Source organism: Oncorhynchus clarkii, chromosome 20, assembly GCF_045791955.1.
Source record: "Oncorhynchus clarkii lewisi isolate Uvic-CL-2024 chromosome 20, UVic_Ocla_1.0, whole genome shotgun sequence".
Taxonomy (NCBI): domain Eukaryota; kingdom Metazoa; phylum Chordata; class Actinopteri; order Salmoniformes; family Salmonidae; genus Oncorhynchus; species Oncorhynchus clarkii.
Window position 1 is genome coordinate 67,522,908 of NC_092166.1, and position 27,964 is coordinate 67,550,871.

The following is a 27,964-nucleotide window of genomic DNA, read 5'->3' on the forward strand; positions in this document are numbered from 1 at the left end:
AGGAGGTGGTGCTCAGAGAAAGGAGTGGGAAGGACTGTTTTGTGCGCCACTGCACTACAAACTTGACGGACGTACATGAGGACAGCGCACCGATAACTTATCTTGTTGCTGGGCTGGTGGGAAATTCATAACACTTTGGAGGTGAAGTACTCAGATTTAAAAACTATTTTAACGATATTTGATTCTGTGAAAGGATGAGATCCATTGTCCTTTAACAGCGGTTGTGTCCTCTTTACTAACGTGACATGTAATCCTTCTCTGTTCAGAGCACAATTGTGAAATTCAACTTTCTCTTATCTAATTGGAATTTTGTTAACCTCCCTGTCAGGAAGTGAAAGTAGCATTATAATTGTGGATCTATTTGTATGGTTTGAACTGCTGAACAGCTTGAATACTGATTTTTCTGTTTCTTTTTTACACTTTTCATATTTTATTATTGAGGATCATAACATGTTTAATTTTACTTTCAAATAGCTTCACTGTTGAATCGGAGGACAACGTTGGCAGATTATACTTTTTCCTTTTACATTTCATTCGAATGTCAAATATGTTTGCGGGAAATCCCAGCGCCTTGCAGCTTGTTCAGTTTGACTGTCTGGTTCCTTTATGGGAGACCGTAGTCCATTGTGCGTTAACTATGAACCAACCACACAGGCTAGGATTCCCCCTTTTCTCTTTATCAATGTCTGTAACTCCACCCACCGCAGAGTATGTTCAAAATATATTATCATCTCGGTTAGTTTTGATAAGACCCCCATCCTTACAACAATTGAACCTCACCTTGGGTGAGCTGGTTGTCTGAAAGTTGTTTTCTGCCACGTTAAATTAATGACCTACAGGATTAATGTATGTGTTGCGTAGGCCCAGCTTTGTTACTTCTATAGTACAGTAGCGTGTGCTGGCTGCATTCATTGAAGCGGGAGATATGTGACTAGTAGGCCCAGGTGAAACATTGCTCAGCATGTTGTTTACAAGGCGTTTTGAAGTCTTGGATGGACAGATCTGTGAGAAGATCAAAGTAATGTGAGGTACTTGATTCCTCCTTGTTATTGTATGAACTTTATTTGAGCATAAGAGGATATGGAGAGGCTTAAATGTTTATTTGAGATGATGAAGTAGTTTATTTTGAGTGAAAAAAACATTAACACTCCAAATAACTAGTGTGTTAATATTGTAGACGGAACGTCCTGTAGGACTTGGTTATATGCTTGGCTTAATCTGAAAATGGACGATGTGGTATAGTGCATCACTGATCCATTAGTATGACCGGTTACACAAAAATTACTCTACGTGGGGAAACGATGAGCATCATCATCTCATGCCATTTTGAACACGATTAGAAATGTACAAAAAGTGAAACAAACTAGCCTGGAGTGGTTCTGAGTTGATGCTTGTGTTTATTATTCAAAGTTTTCCCTGAGTGTCTCTCTCCTCTTCCACAGCCAAAATGCATGTTTTTCCAGTTCATTATATGTGCCCTGAGGCAACTTGGCCCCCCTCTTGTTCCTCAGTGGATGGGTATCACATCAGCTGAGTGATTTCGATTAGCCCGGATGGATAATTACAGGAACTGGTATTGCGTTGTGTTTGAGTCATCATGTACTGTAAGTATTTAGGGGAATTATCAGCTGTAAACAGTATCAGCCATAACATAGCCCCCAATTGACCACGTATTTTCTCAATACAAGTTCAATAAGTATGCATCTACGCCTCCCTTCTCGTAGCAACTGTTATTCTAAACAAAAGTATTGAGACGTGTTGACAAATGAGCTGGGTTTTGGTGTTGGGTTGCACTGCTTTATTTGAAGCTGTGTGATTGATGGTGTCTGGGTCTCTTGGTAACCCCTCTCTACTCAGCTGTACTGGATTCTAAGGTCAGTGTTTGGCATTTAGCAGACAACCTCACCCCATGACACCTGGAGAGGAGATGCGGAAGAATGGGGAACTGAAAGTGGTGCAGTGTGGGTGTTCCAGCTCATGGACAGACAGACTGACGCTGAACTAGAGGAGCTGTGTGCCTGTCCTGTCCTCGCAGGCTTTCTAGCTGAGCTTTAGGGAGAGTGACACTGCATTGATGTTCACACTTCTCTCCTCCGTTCTCTTTATATCACTCTCTACTAACTAACCCTAACCTACTATCGATCTCTTCCTCTTCCTCCCCCTGCTCTCCTCTTACAATTTGGTGTGCTGTTTTGACAGTTGGCACACACTGCAGACCCCTCCTCAACTCTGCCTCAAAAGCCTCTCTGGGTCTCCCAGTGATCGTTCCATCCCAATCTATTGTGTGTCTATTAGTGTGTGTCATCTCTCCCGGAGTCTAGCTGCTTTATAGCTGCATGGGACCTGCTGCCTGCTGGTCTGTGTTGTGAAGGCTGAGGCTCCTGCTGGCTGCTGCACCGTAAAGGGGCTCAGCTGGCTACCTGCCCAGTTCTGCTCTGCACTTCTCTGAGGTCATGCTTTCCCTACAGTCTGCACCACTGGAGAATGAGGGAGGGAGGATTCAGACGCATTGACCACGGCTGCTTTTCATAAAACCGCTGACTTCAGGCGTCTTTCAGTCAAATTGTGTACATTTTCTTGAGTTGCCAAACAAATTCCCCAGTGATCTCACTGTGAGTCAACGAGTTCAGTGGAAGTTACATTGTCCTCAAAGTGATTCTTAGGGCTGTAGACCGATACTCATGGCCCATAAGACCAATTTGAGTAATGATTTTTTTTGTGTGCACTTGTTTGTGTAGCCTACTAGTGTTTTATTGATTAATGTTTTAGTCAAACATATCTGTTTGGGCTTCTTGTGGTCAATTTGCAGTCTACAAATTATTTGTAATTATGTTCCGGCACGGGGCTGAATCTAGTTGATGATCCCTGTCCTAGGGTAAGATGGGAATACCCCTGCTATAGGCCCTGCTAGTGTGTGCACAAGTTCTTGTGGTTGATAACAGGTTACTCGTCTTGGTTATATTCCCTCCTGTTGATCTTGGACAGTACTGGAGTCCCAGACCAGGGATATTGTGTCTTGCACAATTACAGGAACTACCTTTCTCCTGAAAGGGAAGCAGATGCCTTTGAACTTCGATGTCTTGTCGAGGGCATATGACCGTTGAACCCTTTTCCACATTGAAGTAAGAAACAGTTTAACTTGAAAATGGACGTCTTTGTACTTTTTGGGTGTTTGAACTTTACCTGTTTGAACTTAATTTTTATGGGCCTTAGCCATCTTCACCTGCTGCTACTTGAATGAGTATGAAATGTTTCTGAAATTGCAAGGTGCCTAATTTATAAACCTTGTGCCAGTTTTAACACAAGTTGGCATTTATAAAAATGTAACTCAACTTGAGAATGTGCTCACCTCCCTGCAGACTTTAGACCATGCGTACGCACATCTGCGAGTTGCTGGAATATTGCAAGTAAGTTTCTTGTGCAAATGGGGGAAATTATGAAAAGCATCCATAATAATTAACAGGGAAAGGTATTAACAAGAATGCAACAATTTGCTGTTTACTGAGAAGAGAACAAACAATTACACATAGGAATCTTATAATTAGACATACAAATAATTTTCTAGTGTAATTGCATTTGTATTTTATTTGCCTGCCCTACAATGTTTCAGAATTCGCGCTCAGTCCATCATATTTCGGTTGGGGAGAAAAGTCCGCTGAATGTTTGAATTCAATTTTTTTTTGTCATGGACAAGTCCACAACAATTTGCCATTGTTTTCTCTTTCAGAAATTGACCATCCTTTTCCAGGTGCAGCTAAAGATGAAAACACTGCTAATACAGTAAATAGACCCGTAGCTTATGCAAACTATTTAACAGTATGGGTAGGTCACAGTATTGCTGTGAGATAGGAGCGTGACATCGTTGCCTATTTAATCTTAGAGCCTAAACAAAAGCAGGACATATAAACACAATCTGTTGATAAACTAAATATTGAACAACGATCCTTCTTTTGCATGCTGTGGCCTAGTGCCAATGGTTCCAAATTATACAGCAAATAAAGGGCATTATTGTCACCATAAGGTGACTGAGTTTCCCGGGCAGAGTTTTAATGCTCGTTCACTCATGCAGTTTTACGGCAGGTCTGATGTATAACGAGAAACATGCGTATTTATGGCGTGAGTCTTTTACAAATGTATTTACTGTAATGGACGCTGTCAACTGAGATTGTAGTTAGCTAGCTAACCCTTGGGAAAAAGGCAACCACATTCCAGCTCTTGTCGTCACTAGGCTGTAATCCTATGACCCTCTGAGCTACTTACAGGGTTCTCCTGTGGCTCTGTAGCTCTAGTGCAGTGGGTTACTACAAGTGGCAATTTCGTCAACAAAAATATTGGTCATGTCCGAATACCCATACTTCCGTTCTAAATAGGCCATTTGATTATGCGGAAAAGGAAAGTGTAATAAATGCGATATTTAGACATTTAAAGTATATAGTTGATTTTCTAACTAGTTTTTGTTCTCCTTAATAAAATGACTGCGTTTTGCATCGTAGGTTACATCTTTGAAAACGGAAGTATTTTTTTGGAGGGGGGGGATTTCTGTTTTCTCACTGAAAAGTGTTTCTTGTTCTCTTGGTCTTCGTCAGCGCTTTTAAAGTAAATACTAAACCATTTGTTTTTATTTCTGAATGTGACGGGACTGGGGCTGCAGCTGCGTTATTGATTGCCATGTTAATCTTTTTACTTGAACATGGATTGTTTTAGTTTACAAACTAAAACAATCTCGGGGCTCCCGAGTGACGCAGAGGTCTAAGGCACTGCATCTCAGTGCTAGAGGCGTCACTACAGATACCCTGGTTCTAACCACTTCAAAGTGGACTCGACATTTTTATTTTATTTTTTAAAAGATTCAGTGATCAGCACAATTTGAATATTAGCAGCACAATTTAAAATGAGCAGTACAGATGCGAAGTGCAGTTCTGTACAGCAGTGGGAAGGATGCGCTGAACTTGTACAGCCTACATCAGCTGGTGAGCTGCGGGGGAGCAAGCAATGAGGCACATCGCGCAGGCAACTCTTGCTTTCCCGTAGCTCACCAGTCACCAGCCTTCTAGTTTAGGGGCCACATTTAGTTGCAAAACATTCTCTAGTTAACTACCCTTGGTTAAGAAACAGAAGCTGCTTTACGAAATAAAAACAATAGCGGCATTGAGTTTTTACAGATAAAACCACAGTTTAGCTATGTTTTTTTTTCTTTCCCTTGAGTATAGAAAAGTAGGCTGTCTTTGAATATGTAGTCTTGCGCAACTCTCCCACTTTCTCCACTGCATTGCATAGCCAGGTTCTGTAGCCAAGTCTATCCTTTTCGTCAGAGAAACAGCTTGATTCTAGCCCTTACCGTTCAACATTTTTCTTCTTTCTATTGAGCATTTTGTTGGCTGGATTTTACATTGATAAAGCATATCATGGGCCATTTTAAGGCGAGGCTACTTGCGGACCGGACCGTAAACCATTTGTTCAGGCTACACCATGTTCAGTTATCTTACTTCATTAGCTAGCTATGGCTAACAACCTGGGGCAAGTTCAGCAGGACGCAACTTTTTTTAAACGTTCAAGTAGAACAAAATATGTTAAGGAATAATGTTGGCTCTATTCATAGATTTCTATCTGCAACGTTTGAGAATGTCTTGCAACTGAACGTGGCCCTGGTAACATTACCAGTAGCTTATATGCAAACATTTGGTGGCACAGAAAGGAAAAGGGATGGCAAACAATTTATTGAAAAATGCATCTTGGCACTACAATAAACATTATCTTACTGGGTAAATAACTTAGTTATTAGTTCATGGGGACCCAGTGACTCAGACTTGAGCACCTGGACCAGAATTCGAGGACTCAGCCATGGACTCGTGACTTGGACGTGGACTCGCGCACAGGGGACTTGGGACTTGATTCGGACTCTAGGTTTAGTGACTTGACTACATCACTGGGCAAAACAGTCATTAGCTCCCGTTCTACTTTTGGACAGCAATGTGGCTGAGGCGTCTGTCAACATTGTTAACAATTGTGTGACTGAAGTGCAAACCATTCTACTTTGCCAATACTTGTGTCTGTTCTGTATTTAATGTACAATGTCTATGTAGGCTGAATTTACATGGCAAGATAATTCTTATGTTTGTCATATTTCTGCGGTTGGGAAGAGAATAGGATGTCATGCAGAAAGATGTTGGTAGAACAAGGCTATGTATGGAAGTCAGTGATGTTATGTTGACTATAGGTTCATGAGGCAATACAAATGTGATGACTAAAATGGCCCACTGTTTATCATTTTGACAACTACACTAAATCATTATTCAAATGTGACCTAATGATATTTTAGTCAAAACGACGTTGACTGTTACGATGACCGTATTACCGCCACGAATCATGGCGGCAGTCAAATTCCACGTGACCGTTTTAGTCACTGTAATTGGGCTCCTTCAAGCTCTGATGCTGCTGATGGTCTTTTACTAGCCTACCAAACTTGCTAACTGCCTGGTACTCCACACTATTGTCCCTCTAATCACTCTGACATCAATGCAAATGTATTCAAAAATTGAATCAAACACTTCATGGAAGCCCATGAGGTCATGTTGCGCCACATTTCTGTAGACTGTGAAATTGCGTGCGAGGTTTTGATGGAATCTATTAGAAAGCGGAAGATCCCCATCTGCTTTCTATTGGCTAGGCCTACTATAATTATTTCTCAACTTTCTTAATATTAAGCACATTGCTTATATTTACAACAGGAGTATAGCCTACCTGGCTGGCATTAAAATGAACCATGGGAAAAGCGTCCTCCATTCGCTATATAAATGCATAGATGACATGTATCCTTTCTTGAGACCGGTGCAGGATGTGGTCCATTGTAAATCAAAACAAATTTCACACGTGTATATGAAAAGAGAAGATTAAATCAAGAATAGTCTCATGGGTGACAATATTAGCCTATCACTTGTGAATGATACATTATCACTTGTGAATGATACATTATCACTTGTGAATGATACATTATCACTTGTGAATGATACATTATCACTTGTGAATGATTCCCAGCTTGTGTAGTAAGGCAAGAAACAGCGTATGCCTTTTCTGGAGACTTTTTCTACTCATAGTCACACACCTCATGTAACTATCCCCATAGGCCTATATGTTTTAATAAGGTTTGTATCACAACTAAAGTGGCCAAATGACCAAATAAAAACAAGCACAATCTGCTTTACAAGGGGTGTAGAGCCTAACTGGCATACATACGTATGTATATCAAGCAGATTGTGCTTGATGTGTGCGTTTCAAGTTTGGGGAAGATCATTTTCACCATAAAAATGCACCTTTATAATAAAAGCATTACATGCATAATTGCATTTGCGGTCACTTTTGGAAATGGTGTTTTCCTGCTAATTGATTGCATTTTGGAACATTCAAGCTCAGTCTACTGCCGTGCGCACATTCCTGCGCTTATAATGTGAAGAAATTGCCTAATAGTTTATCAATATTTTAAGCTAAACATTCTGATCTGTTGCATCAGCCTCATTGCTTTTAAAACATTTTTTGATACAAAAGGTTGTATTTAATTTGGGATCTATCGCATCCCACAACTGTCCCAGACTACGCTTGGAATATTTATTTCTCGCATAGAATAGTTCAACTTTACAACTACTATGGGGGATAGTAGATTGACATAGGTTTGTTAGGCCTATTTATCTTGTCTGACAAAGTAAATGTGGACTTTTGTTCTTTTTTTCTTCAACATCTTCGATATTCTGTCTACACTTGTAGCCTGTGAGAACGACCCGATCACATGATGGGCATTAGCTAATAAGAATTGAGCTATCTAAGAGAGCCATGTGAGGGAGAGGTACTTTGGAGCACGCAGCCAGAAGATGGAAATGATAATGGCTGCAAAAGGCATGTCGTTTTTTAGGGGGCATTAAGGCCACATAAAGGGGATGCCACCGGGAAATTCGAGGCATTATCAAGTACTTGTCAAATTGTAAATGAGAGACTGATGAAGTGTGTGCAAACTGCGCAAAAACACAACCAAGCAGAGCTCATGTCTTTCATGCAACTTATTTCAAGTTATTGATCATATTATGCAGCCTTAGAATGTATTAAAAATCAGAACTAAAGTGTCATAAATAACTCTAAATGAAGCATAATAATAATAACCTGTTTCTTTTGTTAACCGCTCGACACACTCCCTCAAATTACTGGAGAAAATATCCTTTCTATTTTGTTCAGCTATGTTCTGTTGTTCTGTTGTATTCTTCATACTAAACTGCTCAAAAAAATTAAGGGAACACTAAAAAAATACATCCTAGATCTGAATGAATGAAATATTCTTAAATACTTTTTTCTTTACACAGTTGAATGTGCTGACACCAAAATCACACAAATTGTCAATGGAAATGAAATGTATCAACCCATGGAGGTCTGGATTTGGAGTTACACTCAAAATTAAAGTGGAAAACCACACTACAGGCTGATCCAACTTTAATGTAATGTCCTTAAAACAAGTCAAAATGAGGCTCAGTAGTGTGTGTTGCTTCCACGTGCCTGTATGACCTCCCTACAACGCCTGGGCATGCTCCTGATGAGGTGGCGGATGGTCTCCTGAGGGATCTCCTCCCAGACCTGGACTAAAGCATCCGCCAACTCCTGGACAGTCTGTGGTGCAACGTGGCATTGGTGGATGGAGCGAGACATGATGTCCCAGATGTGCTCAATTGGATTCAGGTCTGGGGAACGGGCAGGCCCGTCCATAGCATCAATGCCTTGCTCTTGCAGGAACTGCTGACACACTCCAGCCACATGAGGTCTAGCATTGTCTTGCATTAGGAGGAACCCAGGGCCAACTGCACCAGCATACGGTCTCACAAGGGGTCTGAGGATCTCATCTCAGTACCTAATGGCAGTCAGGCTACCTCTGGCGAGCACATGGAGGGCTGTGCGGCCCCCCAAAGAAATGCCACCCTACACCATGACTGACCCACCGCCAAACCGGTCATGCTGGAGGATGTTGCAGGCAGCAGAACGTTCTCCACGGCTTCTCCAGACTCTGTCACGTCTGTCACATGTGCTCAGTGTGAACCTGCTTTCATCTGTGAAGAGCACAGGGCGCCAGTGGCGAATTTGCCAATCTTGGTGTTCTCTGGCAAATGCCAAACGTCCTGCACGGTGTTGGGCTGTAAGCACAACCCCCACCTGTGGACATCGGGCCCTCGTACCACCCTCATGGAGTCTGGTTCTGACCGTTTGAGCAGACGCATGCACATTTGTGACCTGTTGGAGTTCATTTTGCAGGGCTCTGGCAGTGCTCCTCCTTGCACAAAGGCGGAGGTAGCGGTCCTGCTGCTGGGTTGTTGGCCTCCTCCACGTCTCCTGTACTGGCCTGTCTCCTGGTGGCGCCTCCATGCTCTGGACACTACGCTGACAGACACAGCAAACCTTCTTGCCACAGCTCGCATTGATGTTCCATCCTGGATGAGCTGCACTACCTGAGCCACTTGTGTGGGTTGTAGACTCCATCTTATGCTACCACTAGAGTGAAAGCACCGCCAGCATTCAAAAGTGACCAAAACATCAGCCAGGAAGCATAGGAACTGAGAAGTGGTCTGTGGTCCCCACCTGCAGAACCACTCCTTTATTGGGGGTGTCTTGCTAATTGCCTATAATTTCCACCTGTTGTCTATTCCATTTGCACAACAGCATGTGAAATGTATTGTCAATCAGTGTTGCTTCCTAAGTGGACAGTTTAAATTCACAGAGGTGTGATTGACTTGGAGTTACATTGTGTTGTTTAAGTGTTCCCTTTATTTTTTTGAGCAGTGTATAAAATAATGCCACATAATTCTAAGCAAATCTTGTCTGCTAGATGAACTAGTGTAGCCCACAGCCGTATGGCATTATGTTCTTCTGAAATAAAACATTTCTTCATATCATGCTTCTATAGACCTCTCCTTAAACGAATAATGGATTTAATGTGATGGTGTAGGCTATATTAAATGGATTGATTTAGATTTTTTTTTTTATGTAGATGTTCCAAAGGTCTGCATCAGTGGCTTGTAGGCTGTGTGTGGAAGCCATGAGATGCTAAATGTGTTTATGTTAATTAACGGTCAATTACCGTGAGATAGGCAGTTATTTGCTTGACAATCACCGGCTGACAATTTTCATGGCTGCCACAGCCCTACTATGACTAAACAAAATGAACTCTGGTTACAACCCCATCAAATGATCTGGGCCTTGCCGTAAAGGACAGAGTTTAGCCAGGGATAGGTAGGATGATACTCAGAAGCTAGCTGGCTCTTAGTGCTGTGTTGAGATTCACCTGATTTCTATACAGTGCATTCCAAAAACCTACCTGCGTTGGTTACGGTCAATGTAATTTGACAAGCATTTAGATACATATCCAGCCAAACCGGCTATGTATGAATCTGTGGTTCAACACTACTCCGGGCTGCTGTATTCAGTTTCTGCTTGAAGATTGATTGTGATCTAATGGTTGTTGGACTACTGGTTATACTGTAGCACTTGACCATCAGCTATTTTACACACAGCTTCTACAGTACAGTTTTTAGCCTGAAGTCTAGGTTTGAATGAAGCTGTGAAATTTCTGATAATACTACCTTATTAGCATGTCCTGAGCTCAAAAGAAAAGACAAAAAGTTATAATTTTCCCAGGGTGAGTCACGTCCTGAGGCATCATTAGTAGTTTGTGGGACTGTCACTTGTCAGTACAATACATTCCTTGCTTCACCATGAAATGACACAACTCGACACACCTGTCCTACTCTGCTCTACCCATTCACTGGAATCTGTCACCGAACACCTGACCCTCCCAACATGTTTTGAAACATTTGTCACAGCCACCCAGTGATTTGAGCATTCCAGCGAAGACTCCACCTGAAAGGAGATGCATACCAACAGCTGGAGTCATGAAACCCAACCTTGACCGTACCTCACCAACACACTCTTGAGAAAGAGAACCCTGAGTCTTTATGCGATCTCATTTTTGTCTCCATAAATTGTCTCTATAGTCCAAAAAATGGTTGACTTTGGTGGGGGGACATCAGTGTCTCTTCAACCAAATTGAACAGTGTTTTAGGGTTGTGTTTGTGTTCTCACGGTCATTACAATATGTAATTGATGCAGCAGTGTTTACACTTTTTGTAGATTCCAAGTTGAATTGTCCCTCCTTATGGTGGGACTCGGTTGTCTGTGTCCTGATATGGAGACAAGGTTAACCATTAACCCTGACCGGGTTAACTCCCTTCAACTCTGACACACCGCCACTGCTTTGACTGGCCTAGTAGCCGGGCAGCCGAGCAATAAAGTGTAGGCTAGACGCTAGAGGAGTCCTATGTATTCAAAACGCACATTGTGCTGAGTAGTGTGCATCTGGTCTGTCCATCAGTGAAATGCTATGGTCTGTTCACAGTTCAGTGGTTCTCCATTGTTCCCTCTCATCGTTCTCTCCCTCCGTATGGGCTTAGAAACCGGTGGTGTCTCTCAAGCGTAGGCTTCAGCTGCTGAAAAGACAAAGGAATGCCGTCATCTCTCCCCAGTGGTCTCCTCTGTGCTAGCCTTGGACACTCCATTAGAGGGCTTATCCATCCCATGACTCCTAGACCACTGAGCCCCTAGGCCTGTCTATATAGGCAGGAGTAACACTACCCTGATGAATTAATATCTCTAATAGTCCTTTGTCTGTCAGCAGTATCCTTGTCATGCATTTCCTTTTACTCTGTGTGAATATGAATAGAGGGTGTTCTGGGCTGGATTGGCCGGATATATCCACTGGGTTGGTTCTCATGAGATGGCCGTGTGTGCGTGTGTCCTGTATGTGGAACCCCGTTAAGGTTTGGCTCCTGTCTCCCTTTACACTGGAAGCACTGCTTTGTTTCTTTTTGATCTGTGTCCATTGTGATCTCAGTGACTTTGTCGGTTCGTCAGTTCCACTGGCTTTGTGGTAGCCTATAGGGACAGACTGGGGCAGTGTTTGTGTGTGCTTGTTAGCCGTGAGAGAGCGTGTGTTTACATCTTAGTCTGACTGTGAAGAATCACTTCAAATCACCTTGCAATGCACCCCAAATAACTACTTATTATTATTATTTTTTAAATGTATCCCCAATTTCGTGATATCCAATTGCGTTCCAGTTAGGATCTTGTCTCATCGCTGCACCTCCCCAACGGGCTCGGGAGAGGTGAAGGTCGAGTCTTGCCTCCTTTCGAAACATGACCCGCCAAACTGCACTCCTTAACACCCGCACGCTTAACCCTGGGATCAAACCCGGGTCTGTAGTGACGCCTCAAGCACTGCATTAGACCGCTGCACCACTCGGGAAATCCCAACTAGCTACTCATTATGTGATCAAGATTAGCGATTCTACCTCTCGCTTTGCTCAAACACATTAACACTCAGTGCTGTGTGTGTATGCGTGCGCACTGTGCAAAGCCTTTATGACCCTTGACCTCCATATGGGGCTGTGTGAGTAAGGAGCTGTTGATGGACTGCGTTTAATGCGCCCACACACACACACACACACACACACACACACACTCTTATAGCCTGCGGACTAGTGAACATACATGAAGACATTCTCCCAGGGCTCTACTGCATGTGGTCTCACTGTCGTCAAACATAAATCATTTATAGTTTTCTAGGAAATCAGACCTGCTTGTTAGTTGAATGTCAAATCCACACAGAGAAAGATGGTGAGGATAGTTACAGTTCAAGGAAACCGAATGAGACTGTGTGATAGGAGTGGTATGTGGGTAGAAGAGGGACTCGTCTGGCTGATCATGTGCTGCCCACTGATTTTGTGATTAAGTGCCACAGTGGCTCAAAGTATTTGTCTCTATCCATTAGATGTGACACTCGTGGCGTATTTCCAATGAGTATTTACCCCAGTGTTTTATCCATGTCTCACTGGGCCATGGCTCCGGCAGACCTGCTCTAACTTGGGGCAGAAGTAAGGCCACTGGTACTTTTCAGCTCTCAGCCATTGTTAAGTAGTTAACTGTCAACTTAAAGGAAAAACACTCAGACACTGAAATATTATTTAAGTTTGAATGTTTTTTTAATTTATTTTATAAATCGAGGCAGAGGTCAGAACAAACGGACGCCACAAGTTTTTAGTGTCTCACTCCTGATGGAAACACAATAACACTAGAGTGTACATTAAAGTAAAACACTGTTGTGGGGTAAGTCTTAATGGAAAACACCATCCTTCTGAGTATCTGTTCAGCAGGACCTGGCTGGACCAATGCCACTGGTTTGCATCACATTGATCATATTCCACTATCCTCCCCTGGCAAACATGTCCCATTACCCAGTCCTCCCCTGGCAAACGTGTCCTATTACCCAGTCCTCCCCTGGCAAACGTGTCATATTACCCAGTCCTCCCCTGGCAAACGTGTCCTTTTACCCAGTCCTCCCCTGGCAAACGTGTCCTATTACCCAGTCCTCCCCTGGCAAACGTGTCCTTTTACCCAGTCCTCCCCTGGCAAACGTGTCCTATTACCCAGTCCTCCCCTGGCAAACGTGTCCTATTACCCAGTCCTCCCCTGGCAAACGTGTCCTATTACCCAGTCCACCCCTGACAAATGTGTCCTATTCCTCCATCCTCCCCGGGCAAATGTCACATCCCTATCATCCAGCTGTCACTTTCCCGGGAGAAGGCCGTCTGGCGTGTGTTGGTGAGGCCGGTAACCCATCCCCATCTGCTGGGCCTGAACTGGGCATTCCTGCAAAGTTGCATGGAATAAAACGTGTGTGTGTGTGTGTGTGTGTGTGTGTGTGTGTGTGTGTGTGTGTACGTGCGCGCACACACAGTATGCCACTCAATTTAGTCAGGTTCAATTAAATCAACCCAACGATGTGTGTTATGGTGCTTTGTAGTGTTTGTGGCAGACTCTCACTCAGACCAGCCTATTTACTGATTGTTCAGCTTGTCAAACTGCTGTGAATTTGTATTATGGCTGTAGTAAAGAGATATCTGTGAGGCTGTCTGTGTTGTCTTTGGGGCCAGGTTTTGTTGACATCTGCTGGGGTTTTGAAAGAGCGCACCTTGCCGTTTTTTATTATCTCATTCTTGTCAGTGAGAGAGCGAGCTGCTCAGTTGGAACTCCATGACTTTCACTGTAACTGTGTGTTAATCAGCAGTAGCTGCTGCGCTGGCTGGATTATGCACTGTACAACGCTGGTATCTGCTTATCTTTCTGGTGATTTAGCAACAAAAAAATCAGCTGCTGCTCCGCTCATTCTGGGGCACAGGCAGAGCAATCGAGCTGGCATGGGTGAGCACTCTGTGCGTGGCTCTCCCATTTGGATGGAGAGCCAATCAGTGTTCCATTGTCCAGTAACGTTGTAGTAATAACTTCACCTGAGTTTTGATGAAATGGCACATTGTCATGGTCTTTTTCCTACTACAAGGGAAACTGTAGCCCAATTCTCTCAGTAGTATGGGCATCTTTTCCAATCTAATAAAGTTTGGGTTCCAGTCTCTCCTTTTATGCAAAAAGGTTCTATTTAAGGACTAATGTCCGTCCATAATGAAGCAGCTGTTACCCTGTTGAGTGAGTCCATCCCCCTGGTCTGTATCCTCTTAGCTGCTGCTTAGGCCTCTCTGACAGAGGGAGGGGTTCAGATCAAATCTACATTTTATACGTCACATGCTTCGTAAACACCAGGTGTGGACTAACAGTGAAATGCTTACGGGCCCTTCCCAACAATACAGAGAGAAAGAAAAATGGAGAAATAATAGAAAAGTGAAACACGTACTAATAGATACACTTATTAATCTCTCACACACTCAATCCCCTTCTGTGCCCCTCTATGGGGATAATGACAGCAAGCGCTGCATGCAAGACTTGGAGGACAGTGTAAAAGCATGTGTTCATTAACTGTTGGCATGCATTCCTCCTGGGCAGGGGGGGGTAAAGTGGTAACATACCACACCCCTATTATGTTTGTCTTTGGTGCCCCCCGTCTGTCTTTCCTTTAGAAAAGTCCCTGTTACTCCACAAGGACAGGGTGGTATGCCTCCTATCCTGGCTGGCCTCCGGCCCTCTGTTGGCTTGGCCCTTAAGGCTTCCGCATGCTTTGGTTCGGCTGGCGCCTAGCCGCGAACGAGTTTGCTCGCATACTCCCTCGAAATACCTTCACTTGGAAAAAGTGTTGAATGACAAACGCTTCATTGAAGAATGAATTTGGCCGATGAACGGGCGTGGACTTCGACTCCGAAGTCTTCGACTTGCCTTGAGAAATAATTTGTGCACGAACAGCCAATGAAACCGTTGTTCAAGACCAAAACGTACCAAAATGTGGTCATAATATATGTTCTGGATGGGAAGCGTGCGACTCCTTTAGGAGGGAATGCGCGGTGGCGGCGTTTCTCACACAGGATGTTATTCATAGAGGTACAACGGAGGGGATTCCAGAGGGAACGCCTCAGGGGATCATCTTCTACAGAGGGAGATTTTGACAAGACTGAAACATCATGTTCATCATCCATTTGATTGCTGGTTATGGCTGAGATCACTTCACACACTGCCCACCCAGGTTTGAACCACACACTGTTTGTCCAACCATGCAAGAGTAGCAGGTTTCTAAAAGCAGTCAACTAGCGCAGCGGGGGGAGGCAGGCGGACTAGTAGTGAGTCTGTTTTTTTTGGAAGCCCCTAGCTGCTGACTGATGGCAGGATATGGAAAGATTAAAAACATCTCTCTCCTGCAGTCCGCCACAGGAACACGTGGCTGAAATGTGTTACATGAGATCAACAGTTAACGGTTAGCTAGCAGTGCAGTGGTGAGGATATAACAAGGGATGAACAACAATAAGCTAACCGCAAGTTACATGAGATGGATTTGAACCATGACACTGGGGGAAATGGATAGTGGGGCGGGTGTGGAGGGTAGGGTGTGTGTGCTGGAGAGGGGGCCACACAGAGTAGAGTAACACACTGCTGGCTAGTTGCTGGTTGAGGCACGCTGAAGTTATGTTCCCTTGTTGAACATGCTCCTGTGGGTTGTTTCTGTGTGCATGCGGCCCGTTTAGGTGGGTTTAGACACACACTTCCTATAGTGTTCCTGCTGAGGTGTGTCTATTTACCCAGTCAGCTGTCCAGGCTTGCCTTGCAGAACTCTCTACATCACTTCACCATGCTGTCCACCAACCTCCTAGCCCACACAGACAGGGATAATGTTACTATACCGCTCTCATGCCGTCAGCCTGACCCCCATGCTATAGGCTAAAGTTGTTGAGTGTTTTGTATTTGCCACAGGCTATTGACCTTTTCAAGTGTTTTATTCTACAGGTCAGAATAGTCTGTTAAAGTTGTCAATTCTGAAAAAAAAACTAGTGTAAACATTGCTCTAGTTCAGACTTTTCTCACTCGCTTCGACTTTAAACGCATTGAGTGAGCGTTGTTGTAAACAAGCTTAGCTGTGGCTTAGCTGTGGACAAGCCCTACAGGGATTGACCCTAGTAATTATTTACACATTCTGTTTGCTGATAGTTAGTGATGCCTGAGTCAGTACGGACCAGGAGCTGACGACACCATTTCGCCATATAGGGAGGGATAGTTCTCTCGCTCTTTATTTCCATAGTTCTTTCTCTCTCATTAGTCATATGAAGGCTAGCCTCAGATAACATACCAACACATTTGGTTGTGAAGATAAACTAGAACAGGTTATGGTGACAATGGCAAGTAACTACTCTGAGAACAATGGGACATTACGTAGACAGAACACTCTGTGTACATGTGACACTGTGCCCAGAATAACTATTGTTTACATGGCCATTGTCAGATTATACTTGATATGATATTGACATCATGCCTACGTTCATCGCCCTGAATTCACCATGTAAGAATACTGTTAGATATTTCCTGGAAACATATCCAGGTCGCAATATTGGTCCAAAATTGTTTGGCTTAGATTCAATGGTTTGTATTTAAGTTACAGGAAGGTACAGGTCTATCCATCAAAACATGAAAAACAAGCAATATCAGGTCTACCTGTTATTACCCATCTAGGTTGGGTTACATGTCTGCTTCACTTCTGACCTACAGTAATGTCCTTAATGATGCAGTTCCATTTAGGAGTTACGCCAGTGTTTTATCCAAAAGGCCCAGACTTTTCTGTTTCATCCAAAAGGCCCAGACTTTTCTGTTTCCATCTAAGCGGGCCGACACCCAGTGTCTCACTTGGGCCAAAGCCAGGCCACGGATACTTTTCAGCTTTCATTTACTGAACAATGGCTTAACAACTGAACACCTTCTCACAAAGCAACTGTTTTGATGATTTACATTTTAGTCATTTAGCAGACACTCTTATCCAGAGCAACTTAGTGGATACTTTTATTTATTTTATTTTTTTTCCAGTACTGGACCCCCGTGGGAATCGAACCCACAACCCTGACGTTGCCAGCGCCATTCTCTACCAACTGAGCCACACTGTGATTTTTAAGTGGAAAGGGGGTACCTAGTCAGTTGCCCAGCTGAATGTAATTCAACTGAAATGTGTTTTCCGCATTTAACCCAATTATGCAGATGTTGTTGATTCTGCTCTTCACAAGTTCTCACACTGTCAGCCCTAGCTATAGACACACAATTTCCTTAGTTTAACATAAGGGTGTACAGAGCAGCATGTTGTGATATGTGTGGACCTGCAGGGCCCATTAAGGTCCCTGATGGCACCGGAGTTGTGAACTTGTTACCTTTGTTTTAATTAATTTGTCATTTTATTGATGGGCCGTAACAGCTTGCAGCAGCCCCATCCTCCTAATGACATTATCACCTCAATATGGGTTGTTTCTCAAGGCGGGTCAGTGATGGGGAGGGATGGGGGTAGGGGGAGATGAGGGATTTACAGTTCAAGGTAAACAAAACAGGAATACTCTCATTGGTTAAATGGATTAGACTAGTTATAGCTTTTCACTACACCCTAGTAGTAAGAATGTGGCCTCAGTATTCCAAAATACCACAATTTTAAGTAAGTAGCCTTAAATGTTTTTGCCAAATCGACAGTAATGATCTCATGGGCTTGCGTGTACAAGGCATCGTCCAGATGTGATATTAACTAAACATGGGTAATGTAATATACCCTGTCTAACATAATTACTGTGTTGGGCCATGAAATAGTTTACCCGAACATGGCTGACACAAGTTGGGAGCATGTAGTATGAGCAATGGTTGTGGAACCCTAAAAGGAAACTAAATTTTTTTTGTTTTGTTGATTGAGCAAGAAAGTCAACTTTTTCTTTTCTTTTTCTTATTAACAGTTAACAGCCTATAACAATGTTAACTAAAATGTGACTTTGCCCAGTCAGAATTCAATATTTAACAGGGCATAAAGTATGTTACAGTGACTCTGCAGTTGCGTAAGATCCACTAACTGTTCACAATACACCAGTAGCGCCTTCCCTTCCGCCTCGTGAAAAAGTAATGTTCTCTCTCTCTCTTTCTGTTGAAAAATGCAGCCCACAACTATGCTAGGTGTGCTTGTTTCTCTCCAAGGTGGTCCAGCTGTGAAAGGAGAGACGGAAGATTGACTTGATGACATTTCTTCGGTGCGGAACATGGTTGTAGGATTGTGGCCTAGCTGGTAAACCAGGAGGATTATCAGAGTAAGAGGTTGATTGTGTGTGATATAGAAGTTAATGGGGACGTTCCTGATTAACAGCACAAGCTAAGCTGTACTGGGCTGGCCGCTTTACACGTCCACCGTAGTTCTAGGAACCAAGGAAAATATGGAGAGAAAAATATCCAAGTTAGCACAGTGTGGCTCGGGTTAGCCTTTTAGTATGAATGGGGCATTTGATGACGTCATCCTCTGTTGGTGCCCTGGCGCGAGGGCGACCATAACGATTTGTTAATCATTCATAGACCTTTCTGTCAGTTGGATCTGCTATCATGTGATGCTTTGAGTGCTTAAAGATGCACTATGCAGAAGTCACTCCGCCATTTCCTGGTTGCTAAAACTCGAATAGTTCGCATAATTTCAGTTTGTGACAAAATCAGATAGCATAGTGTAGAGAATCATTGTACCATCTAAACCGCAGTGAAATATTTTCCATAGCCAAACATTTTGTTTCAGCTGTCTTGAAGCTGGTGTACAAAACCTAAACTAAAAGACGAAAAAATTACACTTAAGAACGGGAAGCATAGAAATGCTTTTTAGACTTTGCTTTCAAGTAGAATGATCGATCTATAACTCCCATTTCTATGTGAATTTGGTCGGGTGGCTCCAAAGTGTGTTCCATAAAGTCACCATCGCTGGCTAATGCTTTGGCATGACGCTCAGATTCAAAACGCAGATTGAAAAAGAGCACACATTCCACTCATTCTCGTCTCCACCCAGTTTATCTAGTTACTGAAATGAATCTGGACACCATATTGGAAGTTGAACAAAGATTTGTGATGTCATATGTGTTTCTCTAAGTCTGGAGTGTAGCTAGCAGGGCCTGCTCCACTAGTCCAGCTCTGGGCAGCATTTGAAAGATTACTGAGATGGAATCCAGACCGCGGCTGTGTTTTTAGAACGTGTGGGTGTGGGGAGCAGCATATTTTGGGACATACAGCTTGGTTGTCGATTCCCAAGTGACTACTCTTACCCATCCATGCATGACGTACTAGGCAAAATATCAAATTGCCTGGCTTTTGCTTTTTAGTAGTATTTTTATAGTTGTCTGGACTTTTCACTGCGTTGAAATGGTGCTCAAAGTTAACTTCCCAGCTTTGTCGCCCCTGGCCTGCAACGAAGGGGCTACAAATAGGCAATCCATTTGGAATGTTTTGAGCTTGATGTGGAATGTCTGTGGCTTCGTATAGCTTGCATGATTTATGTAAACTCATATTGAAAGGATGTAATTGAAGATGACAGTGTTGCCTGGAGTCTTCTCCTCTCCTTTTGTCATGCATGTGATAATGGGACCAAGTGGTAAAACTGTTGCGATAAGACACTGCTCCCGAACACACACACGGGGGATTATGGGCCATTTCTTATAAGGACCCAAGGTGTGCGGTTCGGCCCTTTTGATATTTGAGGAGAACCGACTGATCTTTTATCCAGAGTATGAATATCTTCTAATGATGAATCACATCAAACGCATTCCATTGCCTCTAGCAGTCCTATTGTGGTATTCTACCTCTTATTCCACTCGGAGCCCAACTGGTAGGGACTGAGACATGGCATGCATCCCATATGACACCCTATTCCCTCTATAGTACTCTGCTTTTGACCAGAACCCATAAGGGATAGGATTCCATTTGGGACTGAGATGGTTCTATGGCAGGCAGCCATGAGTTAAAGGTGATGTCACTCTGGAGGGGATAAGGGCCACTATCAGAGGCTTACGGGCAGGAAGTTAGCTAGCTGGGCAGCCAAGCAGTACTTGGCCTAAGGTCGCCATGGAGACATGGGCAGAGAACTAGTTAAGGGCAGGGAGGGACACATGAGGAGTCTTTACTGAAATCCAGGACAGGGCACTCTCTGTTGTCAATCCATGTTGCCAAGTCTCTCTAGTTGGCTGCTTCCTCCTGGCCTGGCAAACATGGGCATGGGCACTCTGTGTAGGCTATTACCAGGTAGTAAACTTAACTACTGTTGTTGACAGTGACATATTGTCTATTGGGAGTCATTTCTTGCTTTTTCTTTTTCAGCCTTATTGAAAATGTCAACCTATTAAATCTTACACTACAATTGGCAAGCAACGTGTTGTTGTATTAAAGTGTTATGATTATATAAGTGGGTTGTCCTTTGCCTGCAGTGGTACACTACACAGCTAAGGTCATAGGCCTGCACATTAAATGAGACCGAGACGCTGACATGTGGAGGAGAAGCAGGCCGGCTGGAGGATTGCGTTCTCATGCATAGTGAGTTGTGTAATAATGTGTCCGGATAATAATGGGTAATGATGGATCACCCTGCAGTAATGTAAGCTAGGCCTACTTAAGAGACTCTTAGCCACAATAGCACACTGTGAGGTTTCACAATTGTGTCCCTTGAAAGCTGTCATGACCAAGCTAATTCGTTTGGTTGTTTTTGAAAAAATGTGCGCTTTCATAATGGCTAAAGTGTTTCAGTTGTTGGTGAAGACTTAATAGTTTGTATTAAGTTTCTACTTTTGCAAACCTCTTGTGCAGTCATTCATGCTCAGTTTTTGTCTCCTTGCTCATATAGTTTTCATTGTTTGTCTAAATGGGAATTCTTTCTTGAGGGGGCTAAACCTCTACACCCTGAGTCCTAATGACTGAGGAACGATTATTGAATAAAAAGGTTCATCCATGGTAGGCAGACAAGAAGATAATTGAGTTGTCCTTAGGGATGTTCTGTCCTTTTGAAAGGCGAAGAACTGGGTTAACATGGCTATCAAAAAGCTGTCTGTTCTCTCTGCTGCTACAGTTGCCTTTTCAGTCGAATCGGCCCTTGTTGTCTTAGATGTAAAAGTTTGAAGGAGACGCTGTTTTTGGAATATTGTTACCAGAGGCCCCGTTCATCCAGAGGTATGAACACACGAGACCAGAGAGGAGGCCTGTGAAGTGTGTGTGCGCATGCATGCGCTCTGGTTTGAAAACACAAGAGAATGCTTGGATGGCGCCTAGCAGCCACACAGTTGAGACCGCTGACATCACCTAGGCCTACTCATTTGCCTAGTAGGCCCTATTGCAGGCTGCTGCCCTACTTGAGGGAAAAGACGAAAAGCCACCAACTTTGATGATCTGTCCACTCACACCATTATGTTTTGGGATCGTGTCACCATTGAGCCAGCAATGAAACACTAAGACCGATTGGCCTGGGTAAGCAGATACTCCCCACCAGGTTCTGAAACGGCCCATATTGTCTGGCTTATTGAGTAATAGGCCAGGTTGCAGATCAAAGTATCTGCTGTGAAATCCAGAGCACTTAAGCAGTACATCTCCCAATGGCAGTGCTGTAGGCTTATCAGGGTCCCTGACTCTAATCACAATTTAAGTTCTGAACACAGTGATCAGTCACACCAGGCTTTCAGTAATGCAGGTCACCTTTGACCATATGGACGATGTGGCGGTGGGAGTAAGCTTTAAACAACCTCTTAAAGGTGTCTGAACTGAGAGCCACACACGGAGGGAGAGAAAAAGCCAAGACCGAGTTCATCTGCCAGTGACAGAAGGGTGCGAGCAGAACAATAGTCAGTCGGTGACAGTCTGATCTGTTGCTCTAAATTAATCCAAGCTGCTGAAGAAATGATGTTCCTCTCCATTCCTTTTTCCATCCTGTCTTTATCCCTGGCAGCTGGAGCCACTGGGCTCTCAGTATCCTGGGATCATAGGGTCATGTAACAAAGGGAGGCATGCAGGGGCCCAAATGGGAACTGCAGCAGTGGAGCAGAGTACTGTATTGGCAGTGCGGACTTCAGACGACAGACAGCCGCCTCCTAAAAATTGAAAAGCCAAACTGATTAATATTCCGGCTGCCGCTTTTAAACAATATTTCAACATTTTTGGGAACTTGGAAGTGCCATTTTTAAAAAATCAAGTATGGTCATGAATACCAATGTATTACAATCAAGGACTTGTGTGTTTCCCAGTTTTTTTAAACTTGGAAGGTTAACGAGTTTCAGTTAAGTGAGAAAGAAATGAACCACTCAACTGGAGGTTTTATTTAAAAGCCCCGGCCTGGCAACAAAAGTTTCCACATTTGAGGCACAGCGGCATAGATTAAGAAAGTTGTCTTGATTCTGTGCCTCAGATGCAATCAGCAGCGATTGGAAATAGTTGCTGTTTACTGTCATTTCCCGTTTGCTTCCAGTCCAAAGGAATAAAATGACAAAGCCACTCTGTGTTAAGTTAGTTTCCATGTTCCCTGCCAACTTTGAGGATCTGAGTTGGTTTGCATAGGTCTTGTAATGTGGTTTTAATGTGTCCTCTCTTCTGTTATTCCCTTAGGTTGATTTGTGGATTATCTGCACCAGACCTCAACATAGCTGTTTGCCAGACCACAATGGCTGTGTACTCCAGACACCTGGATTTCTCCTTGCCTTGACAATACAGTTTACAATTAAACGTGAGAAAGACACAAACATCTCATAATACTTAGCATCAACCAGGAGTGTCTTTGTCGAACTGTTTCTGTTCCTGTTGAGTATTATATCACTGAGGGACTTCATCAGACATCACCATGCCTATCCTCAAGCAGCTAACCTCGAACCAGTCCAAGCGTCGCTCCCGAGTCGACCTGACTGCAGAGATGATCAGCGCCCCTCTCGGGGACTTCAGACACACCATGCATGTGGGTCGTGGCGGAGATGCCTTTGGGGACACCTCATTCCTCAGTACCCGGTCTGGGGAGCCCCCTAAAGAACCAGCTCCAGAGGTGCAGCAGAGCTCCCCTGGACCTGTCCCCAAACCAGGCCTGCTGTCCCGAACCTTCAGGAGCAGTAAGCGCTCCCAGTCGGTGAACCGTGGCGAGAACGCGTTGGCTCCCCCTGGTGGCTCGCCAAACTTTGTGAAAAATGCCATCTCCCTGCCCTACCTCAACGACGAGGACGCGGGCAGGACGGGCGGTGGTCCCCCGATGCCCAAGAGCGTCTCCTCCAGCCCTCTGAAGAAGCTGCCCGAGGTCGAAGGAATCAGAAAACCGGTCAACGGTGCCGCGGCCATGGACCTGGAGTTCGATGAGCGGAACTTCGGCGAACTGACTGACCTGCCACCGTCCCATCTTCGAGGTGGTGGGATGAAGCATGCGGAATCCATCATGTCGTTCCACATCGACCTGGGTCCATCTATGCTGGGGGACATCCTCAGCGTCATGGAGAAGAAGGGCTGGGAGGAAGACGACCTAGGATACGAGGAGGGGAAGGGCAGCGAGGGCCGTGGGTCACCCCCGCTCAGTCCTCCGACCACGGAGGACAATGTTGAGGACCAGGTGGATCTACAGCCGCCAGTCAGGCCTCCACGCAGCACCTATCCACAGCAGAAAATCATGGCAGACCCCCCCTACACTCCTTCCAGGAACTACCACAGCCACCTGGACAGCTGCTCTTTTTCCTCTTCCGGCTCCGCCGCTCTTGAGGAGAAACCACTCCACCACCTGCAGGAGGGGGACACGGACAGCGCCAAGTACAGCTCTCCAGGTGTTGGGGGGGAGGATGACAAAGATTTCTCCTTTATGGACGAGGACGAAGATGAAATCAGGGTGTGAAACAGAACAGGGCTGTAACACCACCGACACAGAACGTGATTTATAAAGACACCAGAACATGGTTTACGAGGACACGGATGGAGACTAGTATTCTTCATGAGTTTTGAAGCTAGTACAAGCCTGGGTGGGAAGGGTTGGTGCACCTACATTTTTACATATGGATCTATCCAGAGAATCTCTAATTGCACACCTTATTCTGCTTTACTTCCCGTATTAAGATTCAATCACTCACCATCTGTTACTGAGCCTTATTCACTCCAGTGTGTGTGTGTGTTCTACAGTTCATGGAAACAAAATGCCTGTCCTATGAGTCCTTTTACTCTAGCCATTACGGAATTCCACACACACACACACACACACACACACACACACACACACACACACACACACACACACACCGGGTATTGGTTTGAGGGTTTCCTTTTGTAGAAATACGATCTGTCATTATGATGATCTAATCCCACAGTTCCAATATGTCATCAGTGTGTTAATGCTTTAAGGGGGCACATCTCAAGGATCTCAACCCTCATATCCACTTATATCCAACATGAACATATCCCACCCACGCCCCCATTGTCTTTTCATCCAGAGGATTTCCCTTCCCTAACATTCCTTATAGCGCATTAATAAGGAAGGGAAAGCCAACCACCAACCAGCGGTCACTGATTGTCACACTGATCGTCACATTCTTTAACAGCGGAAGTATGGAGGTTGACCGAGGTCACTTTTGATCAAACGGCAGTCCTCCTCGAGGGAGGTGTGATGCGTTAGGTGGAGGCCGGGTCATATGATGTAATGGGATGAACGGTATGTTTCTCACACAGCTTTGGAGGGGGGAAATAAAATGAAGAACAGAAAAGTATCCCAGGGTTTGCTAGCGTAGCCGCATAGCCTTGGGGCCTTGAATTAATTGTGTGTGTTGAGTGAAGTGAGAATCGTGAGATGCAGTTAAAATATTGGTTTGTTAATGTTCAGTTTTTTTTCCCGTTTTTTTTCCCTCTACGTTTATACATTGTATGCACATACATAATTGATAAGTTGGTCTTCTAGCAGGTTCTAAATCAATGTCACAACTTGGTGGTTCATTATTCTAACCATTAGTCAGCTTTAGTGTCAACTGTTCACTTACAATGGACCAGTTTTCTAAACACGCTCTATACATACCCAGCACACTCTGATGTCATAAATGAGGCAAAAGTTTCATTTGTTAGAAACTACTTATTGGATGTGCCCCGTTTTAAGTCACCATCATTTTGATTTATAGGGAGCTTTGTTAAAGTTAGGCTTGGATGAACTAAAGATCTCCCAAATCCTCCCTAAGGTACTATCCAACCCAGTGAGCCAATTTAGGCCTTAGCTTTGGAGTTGTTTTGTTAGGCCATGAGTCCATGACACTTTGTTAGCTCAGATCAATGGACTCCCCTGCTAGCACTGCCAAGGTATAGCAAGATGGCTCACTCCCTAAAACACTATTGTACATAAAGAATCACTTTTATTTTATTTTCATGTACATTTTTTTTCTCTTTTTTGTTTTGCTTGACTTATTATTAAGGACAAATGTACATTTTGCGAAGAAAATGTGCCCTTTTTGTTGCCGCTATCATGTCCAGTAGCACTTTTTATTGTACATATGTTTTAGAAACTGATTTTTAAAAGACAATTTTACAGGAGCAGAGAAAGTGGTTGTGAACAAGAGTGGTGACCGTGCAGTAGTAGACTGTCATGTCTACAGATGTAGGATCTTAATTTGAGCCAGTTTGCTACAAATAATCCTGCAGCAACAGGAAATGGGAATTACATTAGGAAATGTGGATTATAATTCATCTACATTTTTGTAAGGGTTGAATCATTTTTCATAAGGGTAAATCAAGTCTGACATTTCAAAGTGGAAATTAAACTTCAAAGCCTTTTTAAACCTTGAATACACTACAACTTTTACATGTCCTACAAGTTCTGCAACAGGGTGATCTAATTAAGATACTATATCTGTATGTGGTCATCTCTTGCCCCACACATACCACAGGCTTGTAGGATCAGCAGGTTAGGAGCAAGAGGAGAGACGTCTGAAGGGAGGAGGATATAAGTAATAAGAGAACACTAGTGATAAGTGACTGTTACCCACCTCTCTCCATTGCGCCATGCAGGCCTGGGCTACCGTAGGAGAAGATTGAATCAACACCATCTGGCTTCGCTCCACCCTCTCATTCATAAACATATTTGGCTGATTGGTCGGTAACTGACCCAACGACTCATCCATTCATGAGTCACATGTCTGGGAAAGGACAGGTGCACCTGTTTAGTTTCTCCTACAGTTGTGCATCCCAAATGGCACCCTATTCCCTATATAGAGCACTACTTTTGACCAAGGCCCATATAGCAAATAGGGTTCCTTTTGAGATGCATGCAGTGTGACTAGGTTCCTACCCCTCACTCACATTCATTAATTTGGTCAGATTATGATCTCATCTGTTATGGTAAAGCAGGAAGTACCTGCTCAATCCTTCCTGGATCCCTGAGTAATCTATTGCCTTTATGCCTGTGAAAGGAAATTATATTTGTGACACTGGGGGAGCACTGTTCTTGTTTCCTGTTATGGCGTTGGTTGGGCGAGGGAGGGGGGGCACACATTATCCTATGGTGTTGAAGTGAGGGTAGGGACAATTCCAGGATGTGACATCACTCAGCCATGCGTTCATGCTATGTATGTCAGTTCCATGTGTCTGTATTAAAGAGATCAGTCGAGTTCATTGATTTAAAATGACCAGATGTAAATGTGCCAATTATGTAATAGTCAACCTTTTGACATTACGATAATTCTCAGGCCTCTCGCGCTGTTAATTTGTAAATGGGTCAAATTTGGGATTGCTTTGTTATTTGAAACTCTGTTGCTTGTTCCATTTGTTGTAGAATTTGTCCATGGAAAGTGGGTTGAGCTGCTGTAATCTCTTATCTGTTCTTACCCAATATGGGGATATTTTCATCTGTCAAAACACTCCTTCCTATTCACCACCATGTTATTTGCTGCTGATGAGAAGTAGTTAAATACTAATTGTATCATCTATGACAAATGGTGACTATTGCTATGTTTCGTTATAGGCATTATGGCATAGTGACGCTAATGTAAGAGCCATCAGAAGGTAACGTGGCTTTCAACTTCAAGCGGATTTCAGTGTCCTGGCCTGATGCCTGTGGTAAAAAGGGGAAAGGATTGTTCTTTTTCAGTCTCAGCTGTAGAATGTTACATTTTATTTTCCTTCTGTGGCTACAGTTTTTATGCCAAGTATGTGCTATTTTTCTTCTTTCTCTCGTTCTACTGTATATTAATATATATTTACCTCCCTCACTCTTCCTCTTCTGAAATAACAGCTATATTTTTCAATAAAAAGAGAAAGCTGGTAATCTTTACCAGGAGCAGTGTTGTGGCTTATTTCACATTCTATGTTGTCTGTCACTACAGGAGCTTTTTCAGTGGGAAAATACTTATGAGTAAGTTCACGTTTTATTTACCCAGTTTAAGATTTACACGCATAAGGAGCCTGAGGCGACTTGTTCGACACTGGTATTCACACAAAGCAGTGTTAGAGATGCTCCTCTCCAAAAATCCCACACAGTTAAGCATAGAAAGACAGCCGATCTGTTTTTTTCCCCAAGTTAATGTCACGTGCACATGTACAATGAAATGCCTTTTTGCAAGCTCTGAACCCAACAATGCAGTAATCAATAACATAATACTAAAAAAACTGTGCATTTGGAAAGTATTCAGTATCCTTGACTTTTCCCACATTTTGTTACGTTATA

At 43.6% G+C, this 27,964-nt stretch overlaps 1 protein-coding gene across 2 annotated transcripts; it reads left to right on the forward strand.

Moving 5' to 3' along the window:
• Positions 1–36: 36 nt before the first annotated feature.
• LOC139376787 (CDC42 effector protein (Rho GTPase binding) 4b) lies at positions 37–27,577 on the forward strand. Of its 2 annotated transcripts, XM_071119715.1 has the most exons (3): positions 55–141; positions 22,912–23,029; positions 23,162–27,577. In XM_071119715.1, the coding sequence occupies exon 3, from the start codon at positions 23,213–23,215 to the stop codon at positions 24,164–24,166; it is 954 nt and encodes a 317-aa protein (XP_070975816.1). In that variant the 5' UTR covers positions 55–141; positions 22,912–23,029; positions 23,162–23,212; the 3' UTR covers positions 24,167–27,577. The 2 variants fall into 2 exon arrangements, with proteins under 2 accessions (XP_070975815.1, XP_070975816.1); XM_071119714.1 differs by having other exon boundaries at positions 37–141; positions 22,912–27,577.
• The last annotated feature ends 387 nt before the right edge of the window (positions 27,578–27,964 follow it).